A 27986-nucleotide genomic window follows, 5' to 3' on the forward strand; every position below is an offset into this window, starting at 1 on the left:
TGAGAGAAAACAAGTTTTCCTCAAGCTTTATTTCTCATTTATATGCAATATGCTAACAAGAAAATAATATACGTCGAACTTATTCTTGAATGGGAATTATGTTGTATTTTACCACCATAAATATTTTTTAAAAAATTAATCTTGTGTACTGTAAATATGTGCAGTTAATCGTATATCAATTAAACCTCAATAAATCTGTTAAAAAAACACGAAAATTTGCTACTTTATATGGGACAAATAATGGAATTGCTTCATTTCCTTCTCAAAAGCTATTTCTTCTGGGGTAAAACAAAGTATCCCTACAGAGCCTGGTAGCCTAAGGAACCCAGTGGTGAAGCAAATTTTATGTAATTAATATGATTTTCTTAAGCCTACATTTAGATCTCTACTCATTGAAAAGAACGTCCTTTTTATTATGCTGCAGTTTCACGCTTGAACTGTCTGAATGCTTTTTTGTGTTTTCGAGGGCAGCATTTTCATCCTCCAAATTTTACGAAGCTTGGGAAAAGATCGTCGCAAGTATTATTGTTGTTTCGACGTCCCCCAAATCGTCTATTTTAAGACTGTTTTGAAGCGCAGAAGATTCAGAGGCGCCGGGCTGGGTGTGGCTGTTGTGAGAAACCTTTCCTAGAGACCAGAGCGGGCTCCCCAAAGATCTCCCGTAAGCCCCTAAGGAGCAGCCTTTCACGCACAACATCTAAATAAGGCATCTTCCTGGGGATTCAACTCCAGCCAGCCGGACTGGCTGTTTGTTTGTGGTTGTGGGAAGCAGCGTGCGGGAGCCGACTCTCTAGCGACTCTGCCGAGGTTCCGGGTAAATTCACCGCCTCCCTCCCATCTCGGTTCCCGGGGGGACCGCCGAGCCTGGCGGCTGGATCCGCCCAGACTCCGGGGAGCACCCTAGACCAGAGCAGCGAGGGAGGGCGCCCGGCGTCAGGGGGCACGCTCCCCGCCCGCGACTCCCTTCCCGGTCCCCGGCGGGGCGCGCCCGAGCAGGCCAGTGCGCTGATGATTGACAGAGCCGTTCCGAGCGTGGGGAAGCGCAGAGGGCGGGACAAAGACGGGGATGGCTGCGCTTTCTCCTTAACCTGGTTGGCCAGGGCCTCGGGAACAGCCTGACCCCGGCCTATTGGTCTCTCGGAATGGGTTGTTATGGTAACAAATGACCGAACAGTCCCTTACGAATCGGCCAATGAGAAGGGCCGTCTTTTCCGCCGCGCCTCTAAGCGGTTGGTGTTGCGAAAGCCCCGGCAGGGGCCCGAGAAGAAGGCGGTGCGAGGACGTCCTGCGGAGGGGTCGGAGGCGGGGCTTGTGACGTCACCCGGAGAGCCAATCCCGCCCGAGCTTACCAACGGCCCCGCCCTCTTACGGCACATTTCCCCTCCCCTAGCTCATTTCGCACGACGCAGCGGTTGGGAACACAGACATTTTCGGAGCTGGAGCCGCCGCTGCCGCCGCCATTTTGTATGAGTGGAGAAAGAAGCTTCTGTGGCGGCTGGAAGTGAACGGAGATCCCCCGTGAGACGGCGGCGTTTCGTCCCCGTGGTTCCCCCTGTGTCGTTCCCCACCCCCCCTCCGCGGTCAGCATGTGTTGAAGCCGGAGCCGCGAGCGAGCCGGGGAGAGGAAGAGGAGTCGGAAGGGAGGCGGGGTACCGAGAGCGGCTTCTGCTTCAGTGGCGGCGGGCCTCGGAGGGGGGCCGCGGCGCAATGTCAGAGCAGACGCCGGCCGAGGCCGGTGCTGCGGGGGCCCGGGAGGACGCCTGTCGGGATTATCAGTCGTCGCTCGAAGACCTGACCTTCAATAGCAAACCGCACATCAATATGCTGACCATTCTAGCCGAGGAGAACCTGCCCTTCGCCAAGGAGATCGTCTCTCTCATCGAGGCCCAAACCGCCAAGGTTTTTATACACCCCGCAGCCTCCTATTCTTCTCATACTCCCTGATTTTAGTGTCTGCCTCATCCCAGGTCTCGCTTCCGTCCACACGGGGGGACAGCGTTCCTCCTCCTCCCACCCGCCCCCCTTGCCCCTCCGGCTCGGTCTCGGGCCCCGGCTGGGAGCGTGGGCCTCTCGGCGGGGGAGGGAGAGGGGAGGAGAGAGGGTGGAGTGCCACTTCCGCTCCCCAACTCCCGACTCAGGCCCCCGCATCGGAGCTCCCGACCCACACACGCGCGCTGCGAGGAGAGCCCGGGGCGCTGGGGGGGCTCGGGGAGGGGCACCTCAGGGCAGTTGGTGGCTTGGGGGAAGGAAGAGTTAAATCGGTCCCCGTTCCTCCCCCCGGGGGGGGGGGCTGGGCAGCGGCCCCAGGCCCCTCCTGCCCCGGCGCCCCTTTTGGGTGCCGGTGCTCGGTGGGTGGGAGGGAGGCGAAGGGGGACCTGGGAGCGAGCTGCCGCGGGGCGGGAGCCGGGAGCGGGGCCCGAGGGCAGCAGCCGCCGGGCCGGAGCCCAACATGGCGCCCGGAGAGCACATGATGCGGAGGGGAAGAGCGGAGAAGCCGAGCCCTGCCAGCCGGGCAGCTGCTCGCACCCGTCAGCCCCGGCCCGGGGTGGGGGCGGCCCGCCCGGCACGCCCCTTCTCCCCCCGGAGGGTCTCAGGCGCCCCGGGATCCGGGAACGCGGGGTGGAGGGGTGGGGTTGGCGGCGGGGTGGGGAGATCTTATCCAACCTGTAGGCGGAGAACCGGCCCAGTGGGTAACCAGTACTTTTCAGCTCTTTCCTGAAAAAGTTCGGCCCTCCTCCTCCTCCTCCTCCTCCTTCCTTTTTCTCTCTTTTCTCCCTTCCCTAGTAGCGAAGGCGTGCCTTTCTTCACCCCTTGACAGAAGTGGTCCTCTGCCACCCTGTATTTCCCCGTAGTCCTCCTTTTCTTGGGATGCATTGTGGGAGTTACATGTCATTGAAGTAAAGCTAACTGTTAAATTTCGTTATCATGATGAGTTTTCATAGCTTGCCCAGTTCTTAAGTTAATTGCGTTATTTTTTCAAGCTTGTACTTTACGGTTTAGTTTTTCCTAGTTCTTAGTGATTGCAATGATCAGGATGAGCCTCCTTTTAGCAGAGTGAACCCCTTTTAAAAGGCCACTTTAACAACAACCACCAATATATTGTTGAGAGGCGTTTTCTGTCTAGTGTAAAATGGAGTGGTCTGACTCTTTAATAAATGGTTTTGAAATGTGTGACTGGTATTATAAAATTTGTGAATAAAACATATAAAATATGTATTTGTCTTTTTTATTTACCTTTGTAAGGTGTAGAATCTGTTTCTAAGACTTATTTTTATCTACGTGGTTGTGTGTTTTAAACAAAAGTCTTTAAGTGACTTGGGTTCATTCTTCTTTAGGTTCTATCCACTCTTTTGGGTAAATCTGTTCACAAGATACACGGTTTCAGGCAGTCCTTTCATACCTTTATTTAAAGAGGACAAAAAGTAAGGTTATTTTAAGGGCCCAACAGGTATATCATGCTCAGTCTGACAGCTAAAATACAGTATTCCTTCACCTTTTCCTGTGAATGTCTGTGTGGAACAGTTATTCTTTTTTTTAAAGTATGAAATTTAATTTTAAAAAGGAAGCATTTCTCATAACTCAACATCCCTTGTATTGATATCACAAACCTGTTGAACACGAAGAGTTATTGCCTTGGGAAGGCCTAACTTGACATTGCTTTTTTTTTTTTTTTTAATAACGAAACTGCACTTAGGTTCTTTTAAAATAACATTGATTTTTTAAAAAAATCGAATTACCTTTTATTTGGGGGATGACTAATATTCCACGGAGCCAAATATTTAGCAGCTCAGGTTGTCACTCAAAGAACAGTTTCCTTGCTGGTTTTTAATGGATCCAGAAGACCCACGAGACTGAAAACGAAATGCTTAATGTAGTGACCACATTTAAAACTTATATTTGTGTATAGCTACACAAAGTGGTGAAAATAGATGAACTGTTCGCTGGTAAAAGAGCCAAAATTTTGGGGGCACACTTTTCCTGGTTATTTTTATAAGGCCAGATTGAGGAAAAGCTGTAAAAAGTCACTTTGGGGGAACTACCTTAATCGGGTTTGGGGTTGAGGGTGAGGGGAGGGATTTTCCATCATTTAGTAGGAAACCGTCTTGGTTTTGTGTTTCTGGAGGTGAAGGTTGTGTCCTTACTCTGTAGCATCTCAGGGTTACTAAAACGAGGATTCACACCTAATTTGACTCCTCCCATGAGGCAGCAGTAGTAAAATAATATTACATATAAGGACGTCACCTACTTGTACAATAAAAAAAAAATTAGCCTTCTGAACAGATTGGTTTTAAAGGGCCTGTTTATCTTCCTAGGGTACAACAATGACTAAAATGGTGTAAAACATGACATGGCAATGGTAAAGACACGGTAATAAAGCATTTGACGTGTTGGTACTTAATAGTTTACCCACATGCAGTGGCTTTGTTGAACCCTTTTATTAGTAGAGTCAAAAGTTTTTTCATACAAAGTTCATCAAAGATTTTCTTAGCCAACTTTGGTTGTAAAGGTGTAATCAGAAGCAAGAGCACTTCCACACACTTGTATGGGCAATTGGTTTTGTGAAATGTGATGGTTTTGTGTACTCCATAACTGTGAGCCTACCCTTGCTACACTTAGCTATGGGTAAGCATTGTTCTGGGTTAAGATTCCTATACACATGGGGTGGGTAATTGGGGAAAACTTTTTGCTTTTTTTTTTGTTTAAATCATGGGTGCTCCTGTGGAGTCAGAGTTAACACTTAAGTTTATATGGTGTTCCTTAATGCTCCTCAACAAGTCTGTGAACTTGCTGATGCTTTCTGGAAGCTTGCTGTGCCTTCTAAAATCCAGTGATGGGTAGGCATTGCAATTGGACTGGGGCAACATTGCTTTGCTTTGGAAAGGGTTTCCTGTATCAACATCCCCACACAGACTGCGCAAATTTAGAACCCCTAAAGTTTGTGCAGGTCAGAGGAAAATATTTCGACGGAGAGTCCGTGCTGTGAAGAAAATCTTCAGGACGAGTTCTCGTTTCCAGAGTCAAGCTCAACCTGATTTACATGACTCAGCTGCTGCTCCATCCAGTTTTTCTTGTATCATTAATAAACTTGCACCTTCCTGCATGTTCATGTGCAAGTTTCAAAATGTTTTAATTTTTTTGTCCATTTGGATTATTGAGAAGTAATCCTTATGCTTTTATGGGTAACAAAAGCGCCATAGACTTCAACATATAAAATACGCCTGTAAAATTAGGGTTTCTGCCAGAAGTCTGAAAACTACTTGGTGGAATTTAGGCACACCATTAGATTTTTATGTGGGTCACAGAGCTTACACATTGATTGAAGAAAAATTTTCCCTTTCCTCATATTCTCCTCTTTTTTGCTCATTTAAAACACAGATCTTTTTTTTAATCACATGAACCTGAAATTCCTTTGAGTATTAACTGAGTATACTAGAGATTATGGTTTTTCTTCCCTGGTAATGCTGAGCTTATTTCATGTGCTCAATTAAAGATGATATTAAGAGATGAGAACTTAATTGAACACTTAAGTTTCATAAAGATTAATATCACTTGAAGAGTAGTATCAACCAAAAATAGAGGTCTGTATTGTAGGTTTAAAAACTCACTTTTTAAAAGTAATTACTTGGTGACAATTCATTATACTAAACTTTTCAGTTTCTTTTTATTACTTCAGGCTCCTTCCTCAGAGAAGCTTCCTGTTATGTACCTCATGGATTCTATCGTGAAAAACGTTGGAAGAGAGTATCTCACTGCCTTTACTAAAAATCTAGTTGCAACATTTATTTGTGTGTTTGAAAAGGTATATATGCATTTAGAAACCTTTGAATTAAAAAAAGTGTTCCTGATTAAATAAATACCTGCCTTTGTGTTGGGTTTTCTTGGGTGGTGATATGTTTTATTCTCTTGGACATTTCATTATCAAGTGCCATTTCAGAGAAAGCAGTGACAGTTTTTATGTTAGGTTTTTAAAGCAGTTTTTAGGGGTTTTAATTATACATTAAAGAATGGGCAGGTTTGCTTTCAGAGTTATCTGCTTTTTAAAAATTTAGTTCATTTGATTGGAGATCTATCTGTTCCATCACTAGAATATGGGCAAAAAGATCTGAAATTGTTACTACTTCAGATTTCATTGTTTATGTTTCTGGTGTGAGGATATTGAATATTCTAATCTGTGAAAATAGCATAATCTTCCAGTGTGTCAACCTGTGATTAATGCCTGAATTTTCTGTGATTTTTAAAAAAATTTCAGGAAATGTTTCCTTTGTTATTTTGTTTAAGTATGTTCTATGTGAATGTTTTAGCTATGTTTGAATTATGGATGGGTTATTTGCTTTAGGTTATTTTGGAAATTCTATATTTCCCCTTTAGTTGTTTAGAAGAAAGACTTGTTAATGTTTCTGTATCTAGATGTCTTAAGTTGGTAACATTGTATCTAGTAGTCTGGATAATACAGTATTCTGTTGAGAAAGATAAGGGCTTTGTTGAGGTAGTCTGTGCCTGTCAGGATTTATCTTTCCTACCCAGCAAAAGCACATTTATGAAAGAGTTTAAAGATTCCTTTGTTCCCTAACAAATAATTGGCATTTGTGCTTAAATTTTAGTAGTTGCTCCTGTTGTATCCGGAGCTCTTAGAGTTGCCAGACTTCTAGTAGTGGGATAATTTTGAAAGAACTATTAACTATTCGATTTTATTTGTTTATTAGAACAGGAAATGTGTAGTTGCTATTTGAGTAATTTTTTCCCTTAAGTTTTTAAAGAAAAGAAATACTGCTGAGTAAGTATATGTAGAAGAAATTGGGAAAAACTATATTTCAGATAATAAGGAGCTTATGAATTAATAGTGTATTGAAGACTCTAGCTAGATCCTGCTTATTTCAAGCTATCGTCGGAAAGAAGCCAGCGTTGCATTATAGAAATTGGGGCAACTTAAGGAACCTCTTGCTTTCAGTTTCAGTACATTCAGATTCAGTTGAGTGTTTGGTAGAATCCCTTTCCTGAAGTCTAACTGGGCCTAAAGTGCTGTGATTAAAACGACCTTGTGGTAAATACAATTATTATTTAAAGACTTGAGAATAGTCAAGCCTTCATTATTCTGAAGTTGAAAATCTGATTTAGTGTTCCCAAATGCTAGGTTTCTCTGATGGCTAATTTAAAAAAACAAACTCTTTACTATTTTGCCCATCACAAGAATGAGCAGATACGTTACATACAACTAAAGCTTATCAGTGGTTAAGATTTTGTGAATTTCAATTATGAAGGTGAGGTCTATACCATAAATAGCTTTTTCATTGTATCAGAGAAGATTGGTTAGTGAGACAGTTGTGTCTTAATTTTAAATTTGTACTACCATGCAAATAAAATTTAAGCCATCAGGTAAACCATTTTCTACTGTTAGTATTTTTTTCGAAAGAGTAACATTAGGAACATAACAAGCCCTAAAATGCGGATACATAACTTTAAAAAATTACAAAGACTTGCTTAGTTGCTTGTGTGAAAGCTGGGTGATAATGACTTGCGGTGTTGCAGTCAACTTTTCAGGGTTATGTTTATTAATTTCAGATTTGTAAATATACCTTTAATTGACCATTGCTGTTGCATATATTTATGAATGGGCAGTATAGTTCTATATGTGGAGTTGAACAGCGATTTCTCTAGCTTTATACTTAATATATCCAACATTCTATAGTAACTTATAAAGCCATAGAATTGTTCTGTTGTTCTAGGTGGATGAAAATACTAGAAAAAGTTTATTTAAATTACGTTCAACATGGGATGAAATATTCCCTTTGAAGAAACTTTATGCCTTGGATGTCAGAGTCAATTCATTAGATCCTGCTTGGCCTATTAAACCTCTACCCCCCAATGTGAATACATCTAGCATCCATGTGAATCCTAAATTTTTAAATAAATCGGTAAGTTTTAATATGATTGATGCATAACTAATACTTTTAAATCACAAATTTTGACTTTTCATATTTCCTGTGCTGAATCAGTTTTGTTAAAACATTAAAAAAAAACTTTTTTTCCACTCAGATTTACAGAGCATTTAAAAAGATATTTGGCTTACTTAGGTATTATGAAATATGCTTAGTTTGTATTTTAAATTCCCGAATGATGAGCTTTAAACATGGTTGGTCTTTTAAGATTATTAATAGTGTTAAGAGTTAAGCTGATAATTTTTGGTTAACCATTACGTTCCTTTTTAGTTATATTTTTCTTAATTATTTTTTCTTTTTGTAGCCTGAGGAGCCTTCAACACCTGGTGCAGTGGTCAGTTCCCCTAGCATTTCCACTCCTCCAATTGTTCCTGATATACAAAAGAATCTTACCCAAGAACAGCTAATAAGGCAGCAGTTACTGGCAAAGCAGAAACAGTTGTTAGAACTTCAGCAGAAAAAGCTAGAACTTGAGCTAGAACAAGCTAAAGCACAACTGGTAAGTAGGGGTGATTTGGTAGTGTAAATATTTTGAATCTCTTTTCCCAGTAGAGAAGTAATTATTTGTGTTTCAGTTGAATTAACATGTTACGTGTTTTGTGTTTTTTCCCCCATGCTTATTTCTTTTACAAATAAAGTATATTACATCTAATTTTTATATCCTTGTCAAACTCAGTTGAGTAAACAACATTTTCCTGCAAACATTTTTCTCTTAGATTAATAACACATAAGGTGGCACTTGAGTTTTATATAATAATTATATCATGTGGATTTAATAATATTTCAGTCCCAAAATGGTAGATGTGCTATGAAAAATGTTTTTTTTCCCCATAGTCTAATGTTTTATGAGCTTATGCCTCATGAACAGAAATAAAGATTCTTAGAACTACAAAAGAAAAGCCATCACAAAATTAAGGAAGGTCAGGAAAATTATGCATTTCCATGCATGAGTGGCCTTATACTAAATTATTTTACTTAGTACTTGAGTTTACTTGAGAATGAGGAGGTATAGGAAGGCAGAAGAAGTTTTTAAGTTCATTATCAAGTTGCCACTTTTGAGGGAACTAAATTTTATGATGGAATTTAACTGGACTGACTCTTCGACTCTTGTTCTGTAGTGTAGTGACCACAATTTCTTAGGAGCAATTTGGTGCCAAATCCTGAATACTTACTTAGGAAGAGGAACGATCCCCCCCTGCCCAATTCTGTCTAGGGGTTACATTATTGGAGTTACAAAGTAACTTAAGCACATGGACTTTTTCTTTTCGTTGTAATTTCCATTTATACCCTAGAAATACACAATATAAATACAGTATTGAGTAAATGGATTTCTTGAATAAATAAGGCATTATATTTTTTGTTTTCAAATTTCTTCACAAATCTGTGTTTTACAGTATTAACATGAACATTTATTTTGTATTTCAGGCAGTTTCTTTGAGTGTTCAACAGGAGACATCCAATTTAGGCCCTGCATCAGCAGCATCCAAATTACATGTTTCACCGATTCCCACTTTGGGAGTTAAAGCTTCCCATCAGGTCCCTGTGCAACCTGACAAAAGCCGTCCAGGTCCATCATTACAGATTCAGGATTTGAAGGGAACTAACCGGGATCCCCGTCTTAATAGGATGAGCCAACATTCTTCTCATGGAAAAGATCAAAGTCATAGAAAAGACTTCCTAATGAGTGCACTGAGCCAGTCTGATAACAAGGCAAGTAAAACTGTATCCTCTGAAAAACTAAATTCATCCAAGCAGGAAAAAAGTAAATCAGGTGAAAAAATAACCAAGAAAGAACTTGATCAGTTAGATTCTAAATCTAAGTCAAAATCTAAATCACCATCACCCTTGAAAAACAAATTCTCCCATACAAAAGACTTGAAAAATCAGGAATCTGAAAATGTGAGGGTGTCTGATATGAGCAAAAGAGATCCAAGGTTAAAAAAACATCTTCAGGATAAGACTGATGGCAAAGATGATGATGTAAAAGAGAAGAGAAAAACTGCAGAAAAAAAGGATAAAGATGAGCACATAAAATCATCTGAACATAGACTGGTTGGAAGTAGAAATAAAATCATAAATGGCATTGTTCAGAAACAGGATATAATTACAGAAGAATCAGAAAAACAGGGGACAAAACCAGGGAGATCGAGTACTAGGAAGCGTTCAAGATCACGATCACCCAAGTCTCGGTCACCAATTATACATTCCCCGAAAAGAAGAGATAGGCGATCCCCGAAACGAAGGCAAAGGAGTATGTCTCCAACTTCAACACCCAAAACTGGAAAGGTTCGCCCGTCAGGAGTTAAGCAGTCACATGTAGAAGAGTTTATACCACCTTCCAGGGAAGAAAGAAATGCTAAAAGAAGTACTAAACAGGATGTTAGAGATCCCAGGCGAATAAAAAAGACTGAAGAGGAGCGACCACAAGAAACTGCAAATCAACATTCTGCAAAGTCAGGCACTGAACCAAAGGAGAATGTAGAAAGTTGGCAAAGTTCCAAGTCCACCAAAAGATGGAAATCTGGTTGGGAAGAAAACAAAAGGTATGATTTACATTTTTAGTCAAGTAGGAGAATAATGTATGCATTTTAAAAGCTAGTGTTACTTTAAAAATTGGATAATGTTTTTTGGGAACTATCATTAGTCTTTATTTTTCCACTTAATTTTAACAATGCTGTGGGTTAAATACCATTATTATTCCTATTTTACAGATAAGGAAACTGAAAGTTTGAAAGGTTAATCTACCTAAGGCTGCCCGTCCAGGACTTGCAAGAATCAGAATTCATATCTGATTTTCCTGATTTCAGATCTTGTACTCTTAATCATTTAATTACTTTTCATGGTTACATATATCCATTTTAACCAGGTGCTTTGAAAAGGATCCTTAAATGTGGCTATGGGTATTTTTAAAAATATTTTGACGTTTTAACATAACTGCTTTTATTATGGTTTCAGCCTTCAACCGGGTGATGAACATAGTAAATCTCCTCACCTAAGGCATAGGGAGAGCTGGTCAAGCGCTAAGGGAATATTGTCACCTCGAGCCCCAAAGCAGCAGCATCGATTAAGTGTAGATGCCAATCTTCAGATTCCTAAAGAGTTAACTCTTGCAAGCAAAAGAGAATTACTTCAAAAGGTAGCTAATATGATTAATTCCATGTAATCATTATTCTCTTTTGTCTAGTTTTTTGGAACTACTTTTTATATTTAAAATACTTGATTTCTTTTTATCATCCCTATGCAGACGAGTGAACGTTTAGCATCTGGTGAAATTACACAGGATGAGTTCCTTGTTGTTGTTCATCAAATTCGACAGCTATTTCAGTATCAAGAAGGTAAACATAGATGCAATGTACGGGATAGTCCTACAGAAGAAAATAAAGGTGGATTAAAAAAGAAACCTCTCTTATCTGATGCTGAATTAACCTACTATGAACATAAAGCAAAACTGAAAAGGACACAGGTTCAGCATTCATTTCCAAGACTTGATCTCTTAGATCCTGATATTTTTGACTACCCTTTGACTGATGCCTTGTTGTCTGGAATAGAATGTGAGCCATCCAAAAGTAAACATGCAAGTAGGAATAGTGGAGCACAGTTTGACAGAAAAGAACAATTTAGTGAAAGAGCAAGACGTCTTTCTCCTATATCTGGGAGTCGTACTTATGCTGAGAATCTTTCACCCCATGAGGGCCGGAGAAGACATGACGAGCAAGTCTCTGCTAAAGGTAGAAAAAGTTAAATCAGATTATGCCTATTGAATCACACAGCAGTGAAGGGAAAATGAACAAGCTAAGTGGGGATGGATTTTTTCGACTGTTCAGACATCCTTTTTTTTTGTTGGTTTTGTTTTTTCCCTTTAGGAAGGGAGCTAGTATTTTTTAGGCCAACTGTGTGTCAGCCACTTTTAGGTTTTTTTATATATGTAATCTAGTTTAATCCTCACAACAACCAATGAAATACTTATGATCCCAATTTTAAAGATAGGAAGCAAGATTAGAGAAGTGAAATAATTTGCTCGAAGTCAAATAACTAGTAAGCTGACAGGATGGGGATTTTTACCCAGGTGTGTCTGACTCTATAGAGTGCATCCTTTTTTCTACTGCTTATGCTTTGTCTGTCTCTTCCTTCTAATAAAGGGGGAGTTAGTTATGTGTGTTTTTTGGTAAATATGTGAATGTAGAAAAAAGATTTTAAGGTATTTTGCTATAAAGTCAGATTTAGGGTAAATAATGTTTTTTCATTTTTAAAGGTGTGCGAGAAGAGCAGAGATCTCCATTCAATGATCGTTTCCCACTTAAGCGACCTAGATATGAAGATTCAGATAAACCATTTGTAGATAGTCCAGCATCAAGATTTGCCGGCCTTGATACAAATCAGCGACTTACGGCTTTAGCTGAAGACAGACCATTATTTGATGGACCTAGTAGGCCATCAGTAACCAGAGATGGCCCAACCAAGATGATTTTTGAAGGACCTAATAAGTTAAGCCCTAGAATTGATGGGCCTCCTACAGCAGGTTCTCTTCGGTTTGAAGGGTCACCAGGACAAATGGGGGGAGGAGGCCCTTTGAGATTCGAAGGACCACAAGGTCAGCTAGGAGGTGGGTGTCCTTTGAGATTTGAAGGACCTCCAGGACCAGTAGGGACACCTCTACGGTTTGAAGGGCCAATTGGTCAAGGAGGAGGAGGTGGTTTTCGGTTTGAAGGTTCCCCTGGTCTGAGGTTTGAGGGTTCTGCAGGTGGTTTGCGATTTGAAGGACCAGGAGGCCAGCCTGTGGGTGGTCTCAGGTTTGAGGGACATCGTGGTCAACCTGTGGGTGGCCTGAGATTTGAGGGACCTCATGGTCAGCCTGTGGGTACTCTTAGATTTGATAGTCCTCGAGGTCAGCCTGTAGGTGGACTTAGATTTGAGGGTGGTCATGGTCCATCAGGGGCTGCTATTAGGTTTGATGGACCTCATGGTCAGCCAGGAGGTGGGATCAGGTTTGAGGGTCCTTTGCTACAACAGGGAGTTGGAATGAGGTTTGAGGGTCCCCATGGTCAGTCAGTAGCTGGCCTGAGATTTGAAGGACAACATAATCAGCTTGGTGGGAACCTTAGGTTTGAGGGTCCACATGGTCAACCAGGGGTTGGGATCAGATTTGAAGGACCTTTAGTCCAACAGGGAGGTGGAATGAGGTTTGAGGGTCCTTCTGTGCCAGGAGGTGGCCTGAGAATTGAAGGGCCTCTGGGTCAAGGTGGTCCAAGATTTGAAGGTTGTCATGCTTTAAGGTTTGATGGGCAGCCAGGTCAGCCATCACTCTTGCCAAGATTTGATGGATTACATGGTCAGCCAGGTCCTAGATTTGAAAGAACTCCCGGTCAGCCGGGCCCACAGAGGTTTGATGGACCACCAGGACAGCAGGTTCAACCAAGATTTGATGGTGTACCTCAAAGATTTGATGGTCCACAACACCAGCAGGCATCAAGGTTTGATATACCTCTTGGTCTTCAAGGCACACGATTTGACAATCATCCTTCACAGAGACTTGAATCAGTATCTTTCAGTCAGACTGGTCCATATAATGATCCACCTGGCAGTGCTTTTAATGCTCCATCCCAAGGATTACAATTCCAGAGACATGAACAAATATTTGAGTCACCTCAAGGACCAAATTTTAATGGACCACATGGTCCTGGAAACCAGAATTTCTCGAATCCCCTTAACAGAGCTTCTGGACACTATTTTGATGAAAAGAATTTACAGAGTTCTCAGTTTGGAAACTTTGGCAATTTACCTGCTCCATTAACAGTAGGAAATATTCAGGCCTCTCAACAGGTAAGGTCTTTTGTAATTGTTCTAAAATTATGTTGTGTGCACATAAGTTAAAAACTTTTTAATGTTTCCAGTGTTTGAGGAAAGATTTCAGGAGATAGTTTCTCTGGAAAGATGCTTTTATTGTACTCCAGAATCCTATGTTAGGGAAGTGAGGTGAGAGTCTTTTGGGGCTGAAATTTGCAACCTAAACCCAAAGTGATCTTACCTCCTCAAAGATCCAGGGAAATTCAGTCTCCCTCTCACTCTCTTGCTCCCTCCCCTGCTCTGCCCCACCCCTTGTCTCTCATTGCACACTGTTTCTCTCTTGGCTTTCAAGTATTATACAGTTGTGAAATTGTTTCGCAGACTGCTACATTATAGAACTTTTGAGCCCTGATAAGCTTTAAAGTAACCACAGACATGACTTTCTAGAGTCTATTTTTTGACCCAGAACTTCCTTATCCTGAGTTAAACAAATTGCCCATGCTTTTATGGTTTCTCTTTTTCATCTTCTTTTGCTACTTTTCACCACATTTCCCGTCATTCAAGTCAAATACAAGTTGTTTGATATTGATGTTAGTATGGCAGATTAGCTCTTTGCCTCCCAAAGATACACAAATTACCTAGACATACCCAGTCACCTGTTGGTGTTCTTTTCCACTTGTTAGGCATACATTTAAAAATGCATATTGAAATAATTTTAAAGCAGAGTGTTTACAATTTGTGATTAATTCCGTTTATACTTGAATACCTACTTTTGCTTGCCTACTTGAAATTCTCCTGTGCTAACTTTACTTTTTTATGGCTACTGACACTTTCTTACTAGTTCAAATTCATTTTATAGTAAAGATTGCATAGAAGAAAATATAAAATATTAAGGATTTCAGAAGCAGAATACAGTTGTTATTGATAGAAAACAGTCTTCTGATCATATTTAAGTTTGAAAAAACAGTTGGTATGCGTAGTGAGATTTACTTATGTCCATGAAAGCAATGAAATTTGTTTTTAACAGATACTCTTGAATAGGACTTGACTTATCCAGTCTTATTCCTACATTGTACAGAATTGTTGAGGTTTTTATTATGCATACATACCATTGAAAATTCACATGGATGCTGAGCAGGACTTCTATATGGATATGTATTTACATAGCAGCAATATGTAGAAGCATTACCTCCTCTGAACTAGAATACAGTATTTCTATGCCAATACAGTATGTTTTTCTTGACTTATCTTTTTAGTATTCGATACAATCTACTTTTTTGCAACCTTTCCCAAAAATGGCCAAACATGGAGTTGTTTACTGATTGAAGCAGGCTTTTTAACATTGGTGGAAAGGAGTTAGAAGTTCTGGCCTCAGCTTTGCTGCTACCTAACCCTTATTATGCACAGGTCACATTCCTGGATATCAGTTCTTTTATTTGTAAAATAAGGGAAAGCATCAATGAGGTAAATTAAGTGACTTGTGTAAGCTACTTGGTCTGCATGCTATCTTAAAGTTTTCAAATAAGTGCACATTCATTTCCAGTTCCTTATAACTCTCTGAAACAAATAAAGGAAGGTACTACTGTCCCTGCTTGTAGAAGACTTAAAGTGAAGTGACCAGTCAAGTTTACCTTTTAAATCTTTATTAGCTTAGAAACCAGGACTTAATGACACTGAATATTTTTATGTTGATTTAGAATATTAAAATTTTAAAATAGAGAAATTTTGTTCTTAAAACCAAGATTTATCTTAAAGGTTCTGACTGGTGTTGCTCAGCCAGTAGCATTTGGCCAAGGACAGTTTTTACCAATTCATCCACAGAATCCTGGCGCATTTGTTCAGAATCCTTCAGGTATGTATTTTCTAAACTTTCTGTTTTTCAAAAGACAATTATTGCTTTGTTGCCTAGCTAATTTTGTTGGTTTAGAAAATGATAATTTTGAGGGGTCATATTCAAAATGTAGAGAATTTTATTTCTGGCTGAAATGTTTTTTTGTTTGCTTTCTGAGTTTACATTGTTGATGTGCATTTACACTCACCGTGTTTTCCACTAGAGAGCATTAGCAAGGACTTGTAGGCCATAAGAAATAGGGAAGGAAACCTATTGGTAGGAACTGGGGACGCGAGAACCTGATGTTTGTGATGAGGGTAGAATGAAATAGACGACAAACCTCAGAAATCTCAATTATTTGTATTTTGAGTTTGTGCGTGTGTGTTATGATCCAAAACACATCTATTAAGTGAATGCTGGGGATGCTGCCTTACAGAGTTGTTTCATTGATGTGTCTTAATGGCCACTCAAATAATAATTGAATACAATATATTAAAAGAGAGGTAGAGAAGTAGAACAAAACTTTTGTGATTCCCTAGCCAAGTCTCCTGATAAGAATCTTTTGTTTCTGTGGGGTGGGGCATGACTAATAATTGGATACGAGGTCTTTAAAAAGAAATGTAATTTTAATATGTGATAAATGGGAAGCCTGTACATCATGGTAATTTGTAAAGTAACTGCAATTTTAATGTATTGAGAACTAGTGGTATTTGCTTTAATTCTGAATCATCAAAAAGCATAGGAAGGGAAGTGGACTTGGCACAGTGGTTAGGGCGTCCGTCTAACACATGGGAGGTCCGCGGTTCAAACCCCGGGCTTCCTTGACCCATGTGGAGCTGGCCCATGTGCAGTGCTGATGCGCACAAGGAGTGCCCTGCCATGCAGGGGTGTGTCCCCTGCGTAGGGGAGCCCCACGCGCAAGGAGTGCGCCCCGTAAGGAGAGCCGCCCAGCGCGAAAGAAAGTGCAGCCTGCCCAGGAATGGTGCCGCACATGCGGAGAACTGACGCAGCAAGGTGACGCAACAAAAAGAGACACAGAGTCCCGTGCCGCTGACAGCGGAAGCGGACAAAGAACACACAGCAAATAGACACAGAGAGCACACAACTGGGGTGGGGGGGGAGAGGGGGAGAGAAATAAATAAATAAATAAATAAATAAATAATCTTTAAAAAAAAAAAACATAGGAAAATACTGAAGTATTGGTTTACAAATTTAGGGAGTTTGAGTTTTCCAAAGCTTTAAATAACTAGGAAAGTCCTAACCAAGCTCTTTTTAATGCATTGGCTCTTAAATTATGTTATTTTGAGAAATTTGTTCAATTGATTTGAAAGCTTTTGGTTTTTAATTTCAAAATGGACAATTAGGACTAATTAATATTTTTTATCTTTTGTTTTTACTATAATGAAAAGAAAGGAAAATATTTGGGATTTTTAAGTTGGAAGGCCACGGTTAGAATTACCACTCTACCACTTATAGGTGGGCAGGGAATAAGCAAATATATCCTCCCTAGGGTTCAATTTCTTCCTCTGTAAACAAGATATGATAGTGTTATCATTTGCCTAGGATTTTATTTTTTTAATGAGAATCAAATGAGCTAGTATATGCAGAAGTATTTTTTAACATGTAAGTGCTGTTTTAATGTATTTTCCTTGAGAGCCCAGTTTTTCTTTAGAGGATTTTTTAAAAACAAATCAATTATATTGATACATATTAATAAAGCATACAGTTCATCCAGAGTGTACACTCACAGTTGTACATTCATTACTTCAATCATTATTAGAATATTTTCATTATTTCAGTAATAATAATAATATATTGTGCCTGGCTTCTTAGCATACATTTTTTGTCTGATATTAACATCTTGTACTTAAATTTGTTCAGTTTCAAAGAAAAAGTCTTATATATGCAATTTTACTCATTTATATTTCACTTAGGTTTCAATGCCATACAGTCCATGTTACATTTTTTAGCTTTCCCTTTGGTAACATACATGGTCTTAGATGTTCCCTTTAAACCACTTTCATACCCACATAATAGTACTGCTGGTTACAAACATTACGTTGGGCTTTCACCTTTTCTATTCATTTCTGAAGGTTAACACACATCCTTTTTACCAGTTCTGCAGATGTTAACCCTCATCTTTCCATTCTCTAACCTCATTCTTGTTCAGTAGAGAATTTTTTTGTATTTAGGTTAATGGTATGAGATTGTTTGCTAAAACCGGAAGTTTTTCTTTATTTTGCTTTTACAAGGTTGGGTTGCAGGTGTATGCATATAGGGCTTAGTAATGTCTTGGAAGAAATCACACAGTATTACCCTGGGTTGGGGGTACTGAGTGAGATGTTAGGTATGAGTCTTCTTTCTTCCTTACAGTCTTTGAATAGAAAATATATCCATGTTTATTCATTCAAACATATGTTGTTCATTTGCTGTATGCTAGTCATTATGCTAGGATGAATTTAATAAGGTTCATGTTTCACCTTATAGTGTAGCAAGATTTATTGATATTATTTAACAAGTACTGTATGTACATAGTACCAAACACGTCAATATAAATATTAATTTAATCCTCATTACAGCCTTAAGTATGAACCCTTTCACAGATAAAGGAAACTGAGGCATAGAAGTAACTTAATCACATCATATAGCTAGAAAGTGGCATTTCTAGCTGTAATCCCAGGAGATTGGTTCTGGAGTTCATGCTCTTAACCACTCAAGTTTACTGCAATACACATGTGAATAGTTTAGACATATAAATAGCCAATTCTACTGAAATGTAAATGTTAAACTAGTATGTGAAATGCTCTTGTCATCGATTAATTTTTGAAGTTGATGTATTGTATTCACTCATTCAACAGACATTAACCTACTGTGTGCAAGGCTTTGTGCTAAGTGCGTAGATTATGATGTGGTTAAGGACAACGGTTATGTGTATTGTGAATACAAATTTAATTTCTGCTATTAAGAATAATTTTAATGATTCAGAACTTTTTTCTGGAGTTGTCATGAAATGCATAAGAGACATACAAATACATTAAAATATTGCTATCATATTTGGATTGAATTATTGTAATTATTAGACATTATGGTCTTAAGAAAATATGGAATTGGACTGGTTCCTGACCAGTGAGCTTAAGAAGAAAATTGTTATCCTTGCCTAAGTTATTCAAGTTACTAAGGGTTTAGTAAGCCAGACAGCTGTTCAGCAATTTGCTTGCGTTGGTTTGGAAGGGCAGCAGTTTAGCAAAGGCAATGGGGACCCTCTTTATAGACATGTTGTGGGGGGGGCGCGTCAAGGGTATTTCCACTTGGGTTTTGTTTTTCCCAGACATCTGTGCTAGGAGATGGGGCTCAACTTCACCTATTGGAAAACTTCCTTTTCCAATGTGGTTAGACAATAAGGAATAGAAAATTAGAAAGATGGAAAGTTGGGTCTAGAGGTAGTGCTGCTTTGTGTAGAAGGAGCATGAGGTTTTCTGCTCTCTGTATTTTCTTTTCTTTGGCATGGATTTAGTTAGGAAAAAGTGTAATAGTTTTTTTTTTGTAGGTAATATATGCCTTTCCAAAGTATAAGTGTTTTTGGTGTTTTCAAGTGGTGATTTGCTGACCTAAATGAGATTATCTTGAGAAAATTAAACTCACCTTTAAAATTTTGTCAATTTTGTCTAAAGGAGCACTCCCTAAGGCATATCCTGATAATCATCTCAGTCAGGTGGATGTAAATGAATTGTTCTCCAAACTGCTAAAAACAGGAATTCTCAAATTGTCCCAGCCTGATTCAACTACGCCACGTAAGTGTGACTTTATACTTGATCTACACAAAGTCTCATTAAGTTAAGAAGATATGTGATATATCATGTAAAGATACAAGTTATGGATAAAAGTTCTTAAAATAATTGAGTTCTTCATGTGTTTTTTTAGGAGGTACTGGGGATTGAACCTGGGACCTCATACATGAGAAGCAGGCACTCAATCACTGATGAATTATACCCTAATCACCCTACACCCTTTTTGTGTTTCTTTTTTTTTTTTTTTTGAGGTACTGGGGCCTGGGATTGAACCCAGGACCTTGTATTTGGGAAGTTGCCACTCACCCACAGCCACATCAGCTTCCCTGAGTTGATTTTTTTGGTTTGTTCCCAAACCTGGGACCTCTCTGTGGGAGACGGGAGCTCAACCACTTGAGCCACATCTGGTTCCCAATTTTTTTTTTTTTAAGATTTATTTTTTATTTATTTCTCCCCCCCCCCCTTACCCCCACCCCCACCCCCCCTGGTTGTCTGTGCCCATTTGCTGCATGTTCTTCTGGACCGCTTCTATCCTTATCAGCGGCACCGGGAATCTGTGTTTCTTTTTGTTGTGTCAGCTCTCTGTGTGTGCGGCGCCATTCTTGGGCACTGCACTTTCTTTTGCACTGGGCAGCTCTCCTTACGGGGTGCACTCCTTGCATGTGGGGCTCCCTTACATAAGGGACACCCCTGCGTGGCAGGGCACTCCTTGCGTGCATCAGCACTGCGCATGGGCCAGCTCCACATGGGTCAAGGAGGCCTGAGGTTTGAACTGTGGACCTCCCATGTGGTAGGCGGACGCCCTATCTGTTGGGCCAAGTCTGCTTCCCCCCAATTTTTTAAAAAAATTGAGTTTTTAGGTATACTTTTTCGTTTTGTTTTTTTGAAAATAAAATATAATGATTTATAATGATATTCTCTCACACTTTCTAAGATTGACCTATTACCTTTATAGGGGATATTAATTTAATTAACTGAAAATGTACACATTTTTTACTATATTTAGCTTTTAAAAAGATTTGAATGTTGATGAAGTAAAATTGTATGAAGATTTTTTAAGAGATCAGATTTCACATCACTTATCAAAATAGAGTAGTATTAGGTTCCTTGGCTTGTAAACTTAAGATCAGAAGCACTCAATAGACGAGGTGGGTTTCTCTGTATGCTTGTAATATTATAGTGTTCCCTTATAAAGAATACATGCAGAATGGTATTGAGAAATTTGTATGTCTCTTCTCATCAAAGAAGTAAATGAAGTTGCTGCTCAGCCTCCCACTGAAGAGGAGGAGGATCAAAATGAAGATCAAGATGTTCCAGATCTTACCAATTTTACAATTGAAGAATTGAAACAGTATGTAATCTAATTTGTTTTTAAGATAAAAGGGACCATGATTTTATTTTTAAAATAGTGGGTATTATTAGTGCTTTTATACTTTATCCCTCTTAACTGATTTAAAATTTAGGAAGCCTGTTTTTCAATCCCCCTTTAAAATTTGCCTGCTGTACAAGTCTTTAGGCTAAAAGGCCTCCTTAGAATTTCCATTTTTTAAAATATCTGACTTTGGTACCAAAAATAGGGAATTTAGATACTAGGTATGAATAATTTTTCATGTCTTCCTTTTTGTATCTTTTTTCTTAAATAATTTTTTCTGTATTGATATTTTTACATTTTTGAAGTTAGCAAAAATAATTTTATAGTTCAGTATTCTAAAAGTTTTAGAATTTATTTTCATTTCATAAGTAATGCATGTTCATTATAGAAAATTAGAAAATAATAAGATCAAGAAAATAAAAATTACCAACCACTCCCACTTTAGGAATAACCACTATTAACATTTGGTATATCTTTTTACAAATTTTTATTACCTATATATTAAAAAAAAATGTTTAAGCTGCTTTCCAGTACATGGATTCATTATATCCTTAAGATTACCTTATAAAAATAGAATAGCATGTGTCTCAACCTTTAACAATCAATATATTTTTAAAATTAATACTTGGCACATAAGGTTATGATGAAAGTCCCTTTTAATTCTAAATTTCTTATAGTTTGCTGTTTATTCACCCCTTGACTTCCTGATACTGAAAGTGAAGGTTTAGCTAGATCTTACTCTCCTACCAATTTCCCCATATGGTTGTAAAAATATTTTTATTAAATCACTCAAATAATAAGACTATAAATATTTGATGATATGCAAAGTATCAGTGTGTACTATGCTTTGCTTTATTATTTTTTCTCCTCCTCTCCTTACTTACTTGCTCTGTATACCTAATTCTTACCAAACATAGGACCAGAACTTTAAAATCTGATTATTGTTGATCTGTTTCCCATTGGTCTTCTAATTTGTCTTTTTAGTTATCCATCATACTATATTTCTTCTGTACCTTTTTTACTGTTCTTTAGACCTTGGTGGAACAGTTGAGTTATTCAGAATTCCAAAGATAAGGAGAGGTAAGCTCTGAGAATAGGCCAACTGTTGCCTTATTAGATGGCAGATGACTATTCTGTTTTTAACTAGAAGGAAATTAGAAACTGGGCCAGGCCTACCAGTAATAGGATAGACTCCATGTTCCAAAATTCACCTGATTTTTTTCCCCCAAAGTTAAGATAAGTAAGATCCGTACATACTATTAGAGAATAACATTGATCTTTGGCTATTAACTGTTTCAGGCATGCCTTGGATTCACCATTATTAAAATAGGGAAAATTGAAAGATTTGTAATTGGCTTTTTTTTTAAAGGCCGTTAAACCACGTTATCAAAACTAAAGATTATTTCTTGTCTTTTCCAAAATAGACGTTATGATAGTGTTATAAATCGACTGTACACTGGTATTCAGTGTTACTCTTGTGGAATGAGGTTTACAACATCACAAACAGATGTATATGCAGATCACTTGGACTGGCATTACCGACAAAATAGAACTGAAAAAGATGTTAGCAGAAAAGTCACTCATAGACGATGGTATTACAGTTTAACAGTAAGTTTTTATATGCTTCTAAAACTATCTTTTAGGCTAGTGTATTCAAATAATTGCTGAGGGCTAATTTGTAATTCTGAATAAAATTTTACTCTTAAAATATAAAAAGATTTTTAAATGAATTTCCATGAGTATGTGTTTGCTCTTTATTGAGATTAGAGTAGGACACAAGTTTTTTCTAGATCTACAATTCCAAGATTCTGAGACTGAATTTATTTGGAAAATATTGTATGTGACATTTTCTTGTTTAAATTAGTAGTTCTAACTCTAGAGGTAATAGGCAATTAACATTTAGATCCTCATTTTTCATTAGTTGCTATGCTATTAGTTATACTAAAAAATAAGCTATAATTTTTAATAATTACTATTGAAGAATATTGTAGAAAAATGTACCCTTACCTTTTAATGGGCTTATATTGAAGATATGCAGTAAAAGTCTAGAAACAAAATGAAAATATTCTTTTTAAAATCAATTCCTTTAAGGACTGGATAGAATTTGAGGAAATAGCTGATCTGGAGGAACGTGCAAAGAGCCAGTTTTTTGAAAAGGTGCACGAAGAAGTTGTGCTCAAAACTCAGGAGGCTGCTAAAGAAAAGGAATTCCAAAGTGTACCTGCTGGACCAGCTGGAGCAGTTGAGGTAAGAGAAAAATGTTTTTTACTCTGGGAGTGCCCCTCATGTTCTTATAATTAAATAATAAACATACCACTCTATTTACATCCATCTTTTAATGATTTTAAGGTTTCTTGTAAACTCTGCTCTTCAATTTTATTCTTACAATCTGGCTTTGCATTTCATAACCAAGGTAGTTACATAATATCGGTGACTAAGACTAGTGAAATGTTAACTATTTTTGCCTGTAAGAATGTTTAATATTTGTTTCTCTATTATATATTGGATATTGTTTAACTTTTTGAAAACTCTTGAATATTTTCCTCCACTTAACAAAATGATACATTTTTATTATTGAGATTAAATATGTTCTAGTTAAGTAAATTTCATTTTATATGATTCTATTTTAGAGCTGTGAAATCTGTCAAGAACAGTTTGAACAATACTGGGATGAAGAAGAGGAGGAATGGCATTTAAAAAATGCTATTAGAGTAGATGGAAAGGTAATTTTCAGTGTTTATTAAGATTAGTGTTCTTTTGTAAGGCTGGCTCACCACTCTGAAACAAGTAGGTTTTTTGATTTTTGTAAGAAAGGTATTTCTAAGGTATTGGACTTTAGAGAATGTTTGAGTTAGAAGAGATCTTAGCAGTCATCTGGTATACACTAATTTTATAGAAGAGATTACACAACTAGTTAATGACAGACCCAGGATTAGGTCTCCCAATCCTAGTTAGTTTTCTTTTCACTTAACCACACTTACTTTGATTCTGAATTTATATTTCATTAGCAAAATGTTGTTTTTGAAAACAGTGTTGTGTAAAGCAAGTTTAAGGAGAAATCAAATTTTTAAACTCTTGACTATAAGGGTAAAAGCTGTTTTTATCCATTTTTGTGACCAAAGATAGATATTCTCTGGTGTAAATTTAAAAAGAAAATCATATCAGCCTACCCTATTAGAAATGAATATGCACAAGAATACCTTTTTCTTTTCTCTTTAGATTTATCATCCATCATGTTATGAAGATTATCAAAATGTAAGTTTCTTCTCATTTACATTACTAAATTTTTTCAGTTGCTAATTTTTTTTTTTTTTGTCAGCAATATTATTTTAGTCTTAGCAATGAGCTGTGGGTTTTTTTTTGTTTGTTTCTTTATAGCATTTAGGTTGGTCAGTAAATATTAGTGCTAGAGCGATAGGATCTGGTATATATTAATGGCATCTTAATCATAGAAAGATGTAAACAATGTAGATTTTAAAACTTATGATCATTTCTTGCATTTCATTCATTTGAATGTTTGTATTCTTTGCTAGACCTCTAGGCCCAAAGAAATAAGAAAAAGGAAGACAAGAAGGATCACAATAGGAATAGGATTTCTAGAATTATGGGTAGCATTTACTGCTCTTTTTTTAATACTCCATTCAGCCATCTAAGATAGGAGTAACTTAAATGCTCACTTATGAAATTGGAAAAAGCCATCGTCTGTTGACCATAAAAGTTCAAATTATCATATTTGTAGGGTAAACACCTCTTTAAACCAAACAGTGGAACACCTTGACATTCAAAGAATATTTCACAAGTTTAAGAGGCAATTTGGAAGTTATATTTAGTCATCAAAAGACTAGACTTTTCAAGATGTTTCATGGTTGGTGGTGATTTAAAAAATGAGAAGACTATTTGGAAGTAGGAGTCACAAAATCCACAGGATATATGTAGTGATCACTATATGTATCAGGGTTAATTAAATATGGTAGCATGTCTAATCAGCTTCTTTTGCTTCCTATCTATTACTGCTTTCCTTAGCTTAACTCATTGCTGAGTAGATATTAAATGCTCAATATGCACTTTTATTATCTGGCTGTCTCTATAGCATGTTTTGTGGGAAGCAGGCCAGGCATTTAACTTGAAGTGCTGTGTGTATGTTCCTTTGCGTATACAAGGGCCTTACAAAACTAAATGTCATTTAATGTGATAACATCAAACTTCTATCAGCACTTAGAGGGCTTTTCATCTTGTAGACATCTTCATTTGACTGTACACCATCTCCCAGCAAGACACCAGTTGAAAACCCCTTGAACATTATGTTGAACATTGTCAAAAACGAATTGCAGGAACCCTGTGAAAGTCCCAAAGTTAAGGAAGAACAAACCGAAACCCCACCAGCTTGTACAGAAGAAAGCATAGCCACACCTACTGAAATTAAAGCAGAAAATGATACAGTCGAGTCAGTTTAAATAAAATGAGAAAGGTATGTTTTTCTTTTTTAAAAAAAGCTGCTGTTGGATCTAGGTGGTGAAGAATTTTTTTATGTATGTATAGACACATATCTATATAAATTGTCTAGCTGAGGCAGGGCCATCAGCTATCATTTGGTTAATAAATACATTTTAGTATTTGCATTTCCTACTGCCTGCACAGTTTCAGGTGCTTGTTGTGTGAAAGTTCTGTAGATGTGTGCAAATTTAACAAAATGAAATTGTATGTGTAAAAAAAATGTACGATTTTCACTTGTGAAACTGTAAATTATAAATAAAAATATTTTTGCTATCTATGGAGTGTAATATTTATGCACACCATCAAATACAGTGTTTCTGTACTTTTTATTGGGTGAAGATGGAATTAAACAGCAACCTCACATAAGATTTTTTTTCTAGTAGCTTCACATGATTAAAAAGCAAAGCGTGAAGTTAGTTTTATCCTTCAAAAGGGGATTGAGAGAAAGCACTGTAGGATCTTCAAATAGAAAAGCCAGATTTGAAAAAAGTTTTTTAAGTAGGACAAAATTGTGTGGATGTGTGTGTATATACATCCACATACATCAGCTATAAAGAACTATCCAGATGTCCATTTTTGAAAGTATCTAATGCAGCAAGTTTTATTCTTCAATGTGGACACTGATGCCATCAAACTATTAACAAATATATTTAAGTAGTAAAAGTGATTTTTTAAAAATGGCATTTTTCAAATTGTCAGACAATTTAATGGAGATGAACATATTTCTATTTTAAGTTATGGGGGAATCTGTAAGAATGTTCATTTGAAACATGGTTAACCTTTTTCCTTGTTGGTTTTGACTGAATTAGATGGAGACCATGAGATGTTAATATTCATATATGTAATAAATAGAATGATGAAGAAACTCCCAGTTTGTATCTCTTTATTTCCTGAATGGCTTACCTTTCATTCTCTTACGTATTTTTTTCATCCTCATTCTTTAAAACGTGGACTTAGCACCTCTATTGAGATAGGTGTTCTGAGAACTAGTATCGTCTGCCATATATATTGGAGGTGATATGTATATAAAACATTACATGGTAGGTAGGTCCTGGAAGACTGTTTACATATATTTTCTCTACTTACAACTAATCAGTCCTCCATGGTGGATGGTGTTTCTATTTTACCGATGAAGCAATTACCCACTTAAAACAAGAATTTGAAATTAGCCTTGCTTCCTTTTAATTGATAATATTATATTGAGTTAAAAAGTGCTAGGATAGAAAGACACACCAAACTGCCTGAAGGTGAGTTAAGGAAGATATTACAGAGGTGGTGGTGTTTGTAGATAACTAACAGTGGATCTGTTTTGTTTTTTGGGTGGTAAGGGCTATAGGGAGACTGAACAGCAAATATGAAGGCTTTAAAACAGTTCCAGTTTTTTCAAAAATTAATTTTTATATGGCTAAGAGCCACTAATTTTGAATAGATCATGAAGAACCTCCTTGGTTAAGGAGTCTATATTACCCTGATAATCATGGGAGCCTTTAGAAGTAACATCAGACCTGCATCTAAGTTTTTTTTTTTTAAATAAAAGATTATCAAATGATGCAGAGAGAGCTCCAGAAGAACATTAATTTGGAGAGATGTAAACCACTTGTGTGAGCTGAACTTACTATAGTTAGTTGAACACTATTCTATAAGAAGAAATGCTGGGATCTGTTAATCCAAAATGTAGGCACAATATCCTGTGGTGTCTTTTTCTGGGGGAGACAATCTGCAACTTTTATCAAATTTTAAAGGTATATGACATTCAAAAGGAAGGTGGTATTTAAACCTGTAAGTATGCCAAGAGTATTCACACACGGGGTAAAAGAGCGAAGGACAGGCTCTGGGGGAGGGAGAGGGCATTTAAAAACTGGTATGTAGCCTTCCTGACCAGTAGTCATATTTGACCTTTGAACTGGCAAGTGCTTCCTTTTCCTCTTCTGGGGACGGTTCTAAGAGATATTAAAAATGGTCCAGCATTTGACAACAGTTGTAGGAGAGCCTACCATACTGCATCCAAAATCTAGGCTCTCCAGGACCCCTGGTGAGAGAATTGTTTACCTTATACAGAGAAGTTTGCGAAAGCACCAAAATCCACATGCGGCATGTGCCCAGGCTGTTCTTCGAGGGATGTGTGTTGAGACCTAAAGTTCTTAAAGGATTATCTAAAATTAAAAAAACATGTCAGCAGAGCCTATGATGGTTCCACATGTGCCAAATGTGTCCATGACAGGATGCAGTGGTTTCCTAATTGAGGAACAGAAAACTTTTGGAAATGTTAAAGGCTCACAGTCAGAAAGCTAAATAAAATCAGGCTTTTCTGAACAACATAAACCAAAGGTTTGTTTTCCTGTGCCCCCCACTCCCCCCCCCCCCCCAAAAAAAAAACCATCACTACCAACAACAGTGGCAAGATGAGAAGAAACATTTTGGAAGAAGTAAAGCAAAACCAGCAGAGAGAAAAAAATTCCAAAGGATGAGTGGTCAACATACTCAGTAAGTCAAGGAAATACTGGTTTGAGAAATACTCCCATCAATGTTGACATAAGAACAGTTTTAGTTGAATATGGGTGCTAATGTCAGTTACAATGAGTTGTGTAGGTGGGAGATAAGAGTTACTCTTCCATGAAATTTAAGTGTAGGGATTAAATTGTAGTTAGAATGAGCTAAACAGGAGAGGCATTAGTATGCGTGTCAGGAGCCAAGTGGAGAAACAGGTTAAAAGGGATGATTGGTAGAACAGTCTGACTTCAAATAGATGGTCTCAATAGCATTGGAGTTAGCCTTGGAAT

General features: G+C 37.9%; 1 protein-coding gene across 4 annotated transcripts; it reads left to right on the forward strand.

Annotated features, from left to right (window-relative positions):
• The first annotated feature begins 1388 nt into the window (after positions 1-1388).
• Positions 1389-26071, forward strand: PCF11 (PCF11 cleavage and polyadenylation factor subunit). 4 transcript variants are annotated; one of them, XM_058306064.1, is made up of 16 exons: positions 1389-1899; positions 5675-5800; positions 7725-7913; positions 8242-8436; positions 9363-10480; positions 10893-11073; positions 11182-11665; positions 12190-13757; positions 15477-15573; positions 19224-19343; positions 20586-20691; positions 22137-22320; positions 22804-22959; positions 23343-23435; positions 23932-23967; positions 24951-26071. In XM_058306064.1, exons 1-16 carry the CDS (start codon positions 1708-1710, stop codon positions 25164-25166), a joined length of 5061 nt encoding a protein of 1686 aa, XP_058162047.1. In that variant the 5' UTR covers positions 1389-1707; the 3' UTR covers positions 25167-26071. The 4 variants fall into 4 exon arrangements, with proteins under 4 accessions (XP_058162047.1, XP_058162049.1, XP_058162048.1 ...); XM_058306066.1 differs by having other exon boundaries at positions 1395-1899; positions 11182-11272; XM_058306065.2 differs by having other exon boundaries at positions 1405-1899; positions 20589-20691.
• Positions 26072-27986: the final 1915 nt, after the last annotated feature.

The sequence above is a fragment of the Dasypus novemcinctus genome, chromosome 10 (genome assembly GCF_030445035.2).
Source record: "Dasypus novemcinctus isolate mDasNov1 chromosome 10, mDasNov1.1.hap2, whole genome shotgun sequence".
In the NCBI taxonomy this organism is placed as follows: Eukaryota; Metazoa; Chordata; class Mammalia; order Cingulata; family Dasypodidae; genus Dasypus; species Dasypus novemcinctus.

Bases quoted from the DNA above. Each gene is read 5' to 3' on its own strand.
- PCF11 (XM_058306064.1), top strand. From the start codon at position 1,708: ATGTCAGAGCAGACGCCGGCCGAGGCCGGTGCTGCGGGGGCCCGGGAG. The intron at 5,801-7,724 runs GTATATATGCAT...CTGTTGTTCTAG, and splicing joins TTATTTGTGTGTTTGAAAAG to GTGGATGAAAATACTAGAAA. The intron at 19,344-20,585 runs GTAAGTGTGACT...TTCTCATCAAAG, and splicing joins GCCTGATTCAACTACGCCAC to AAGTAAATGAAGTTGCTGCT.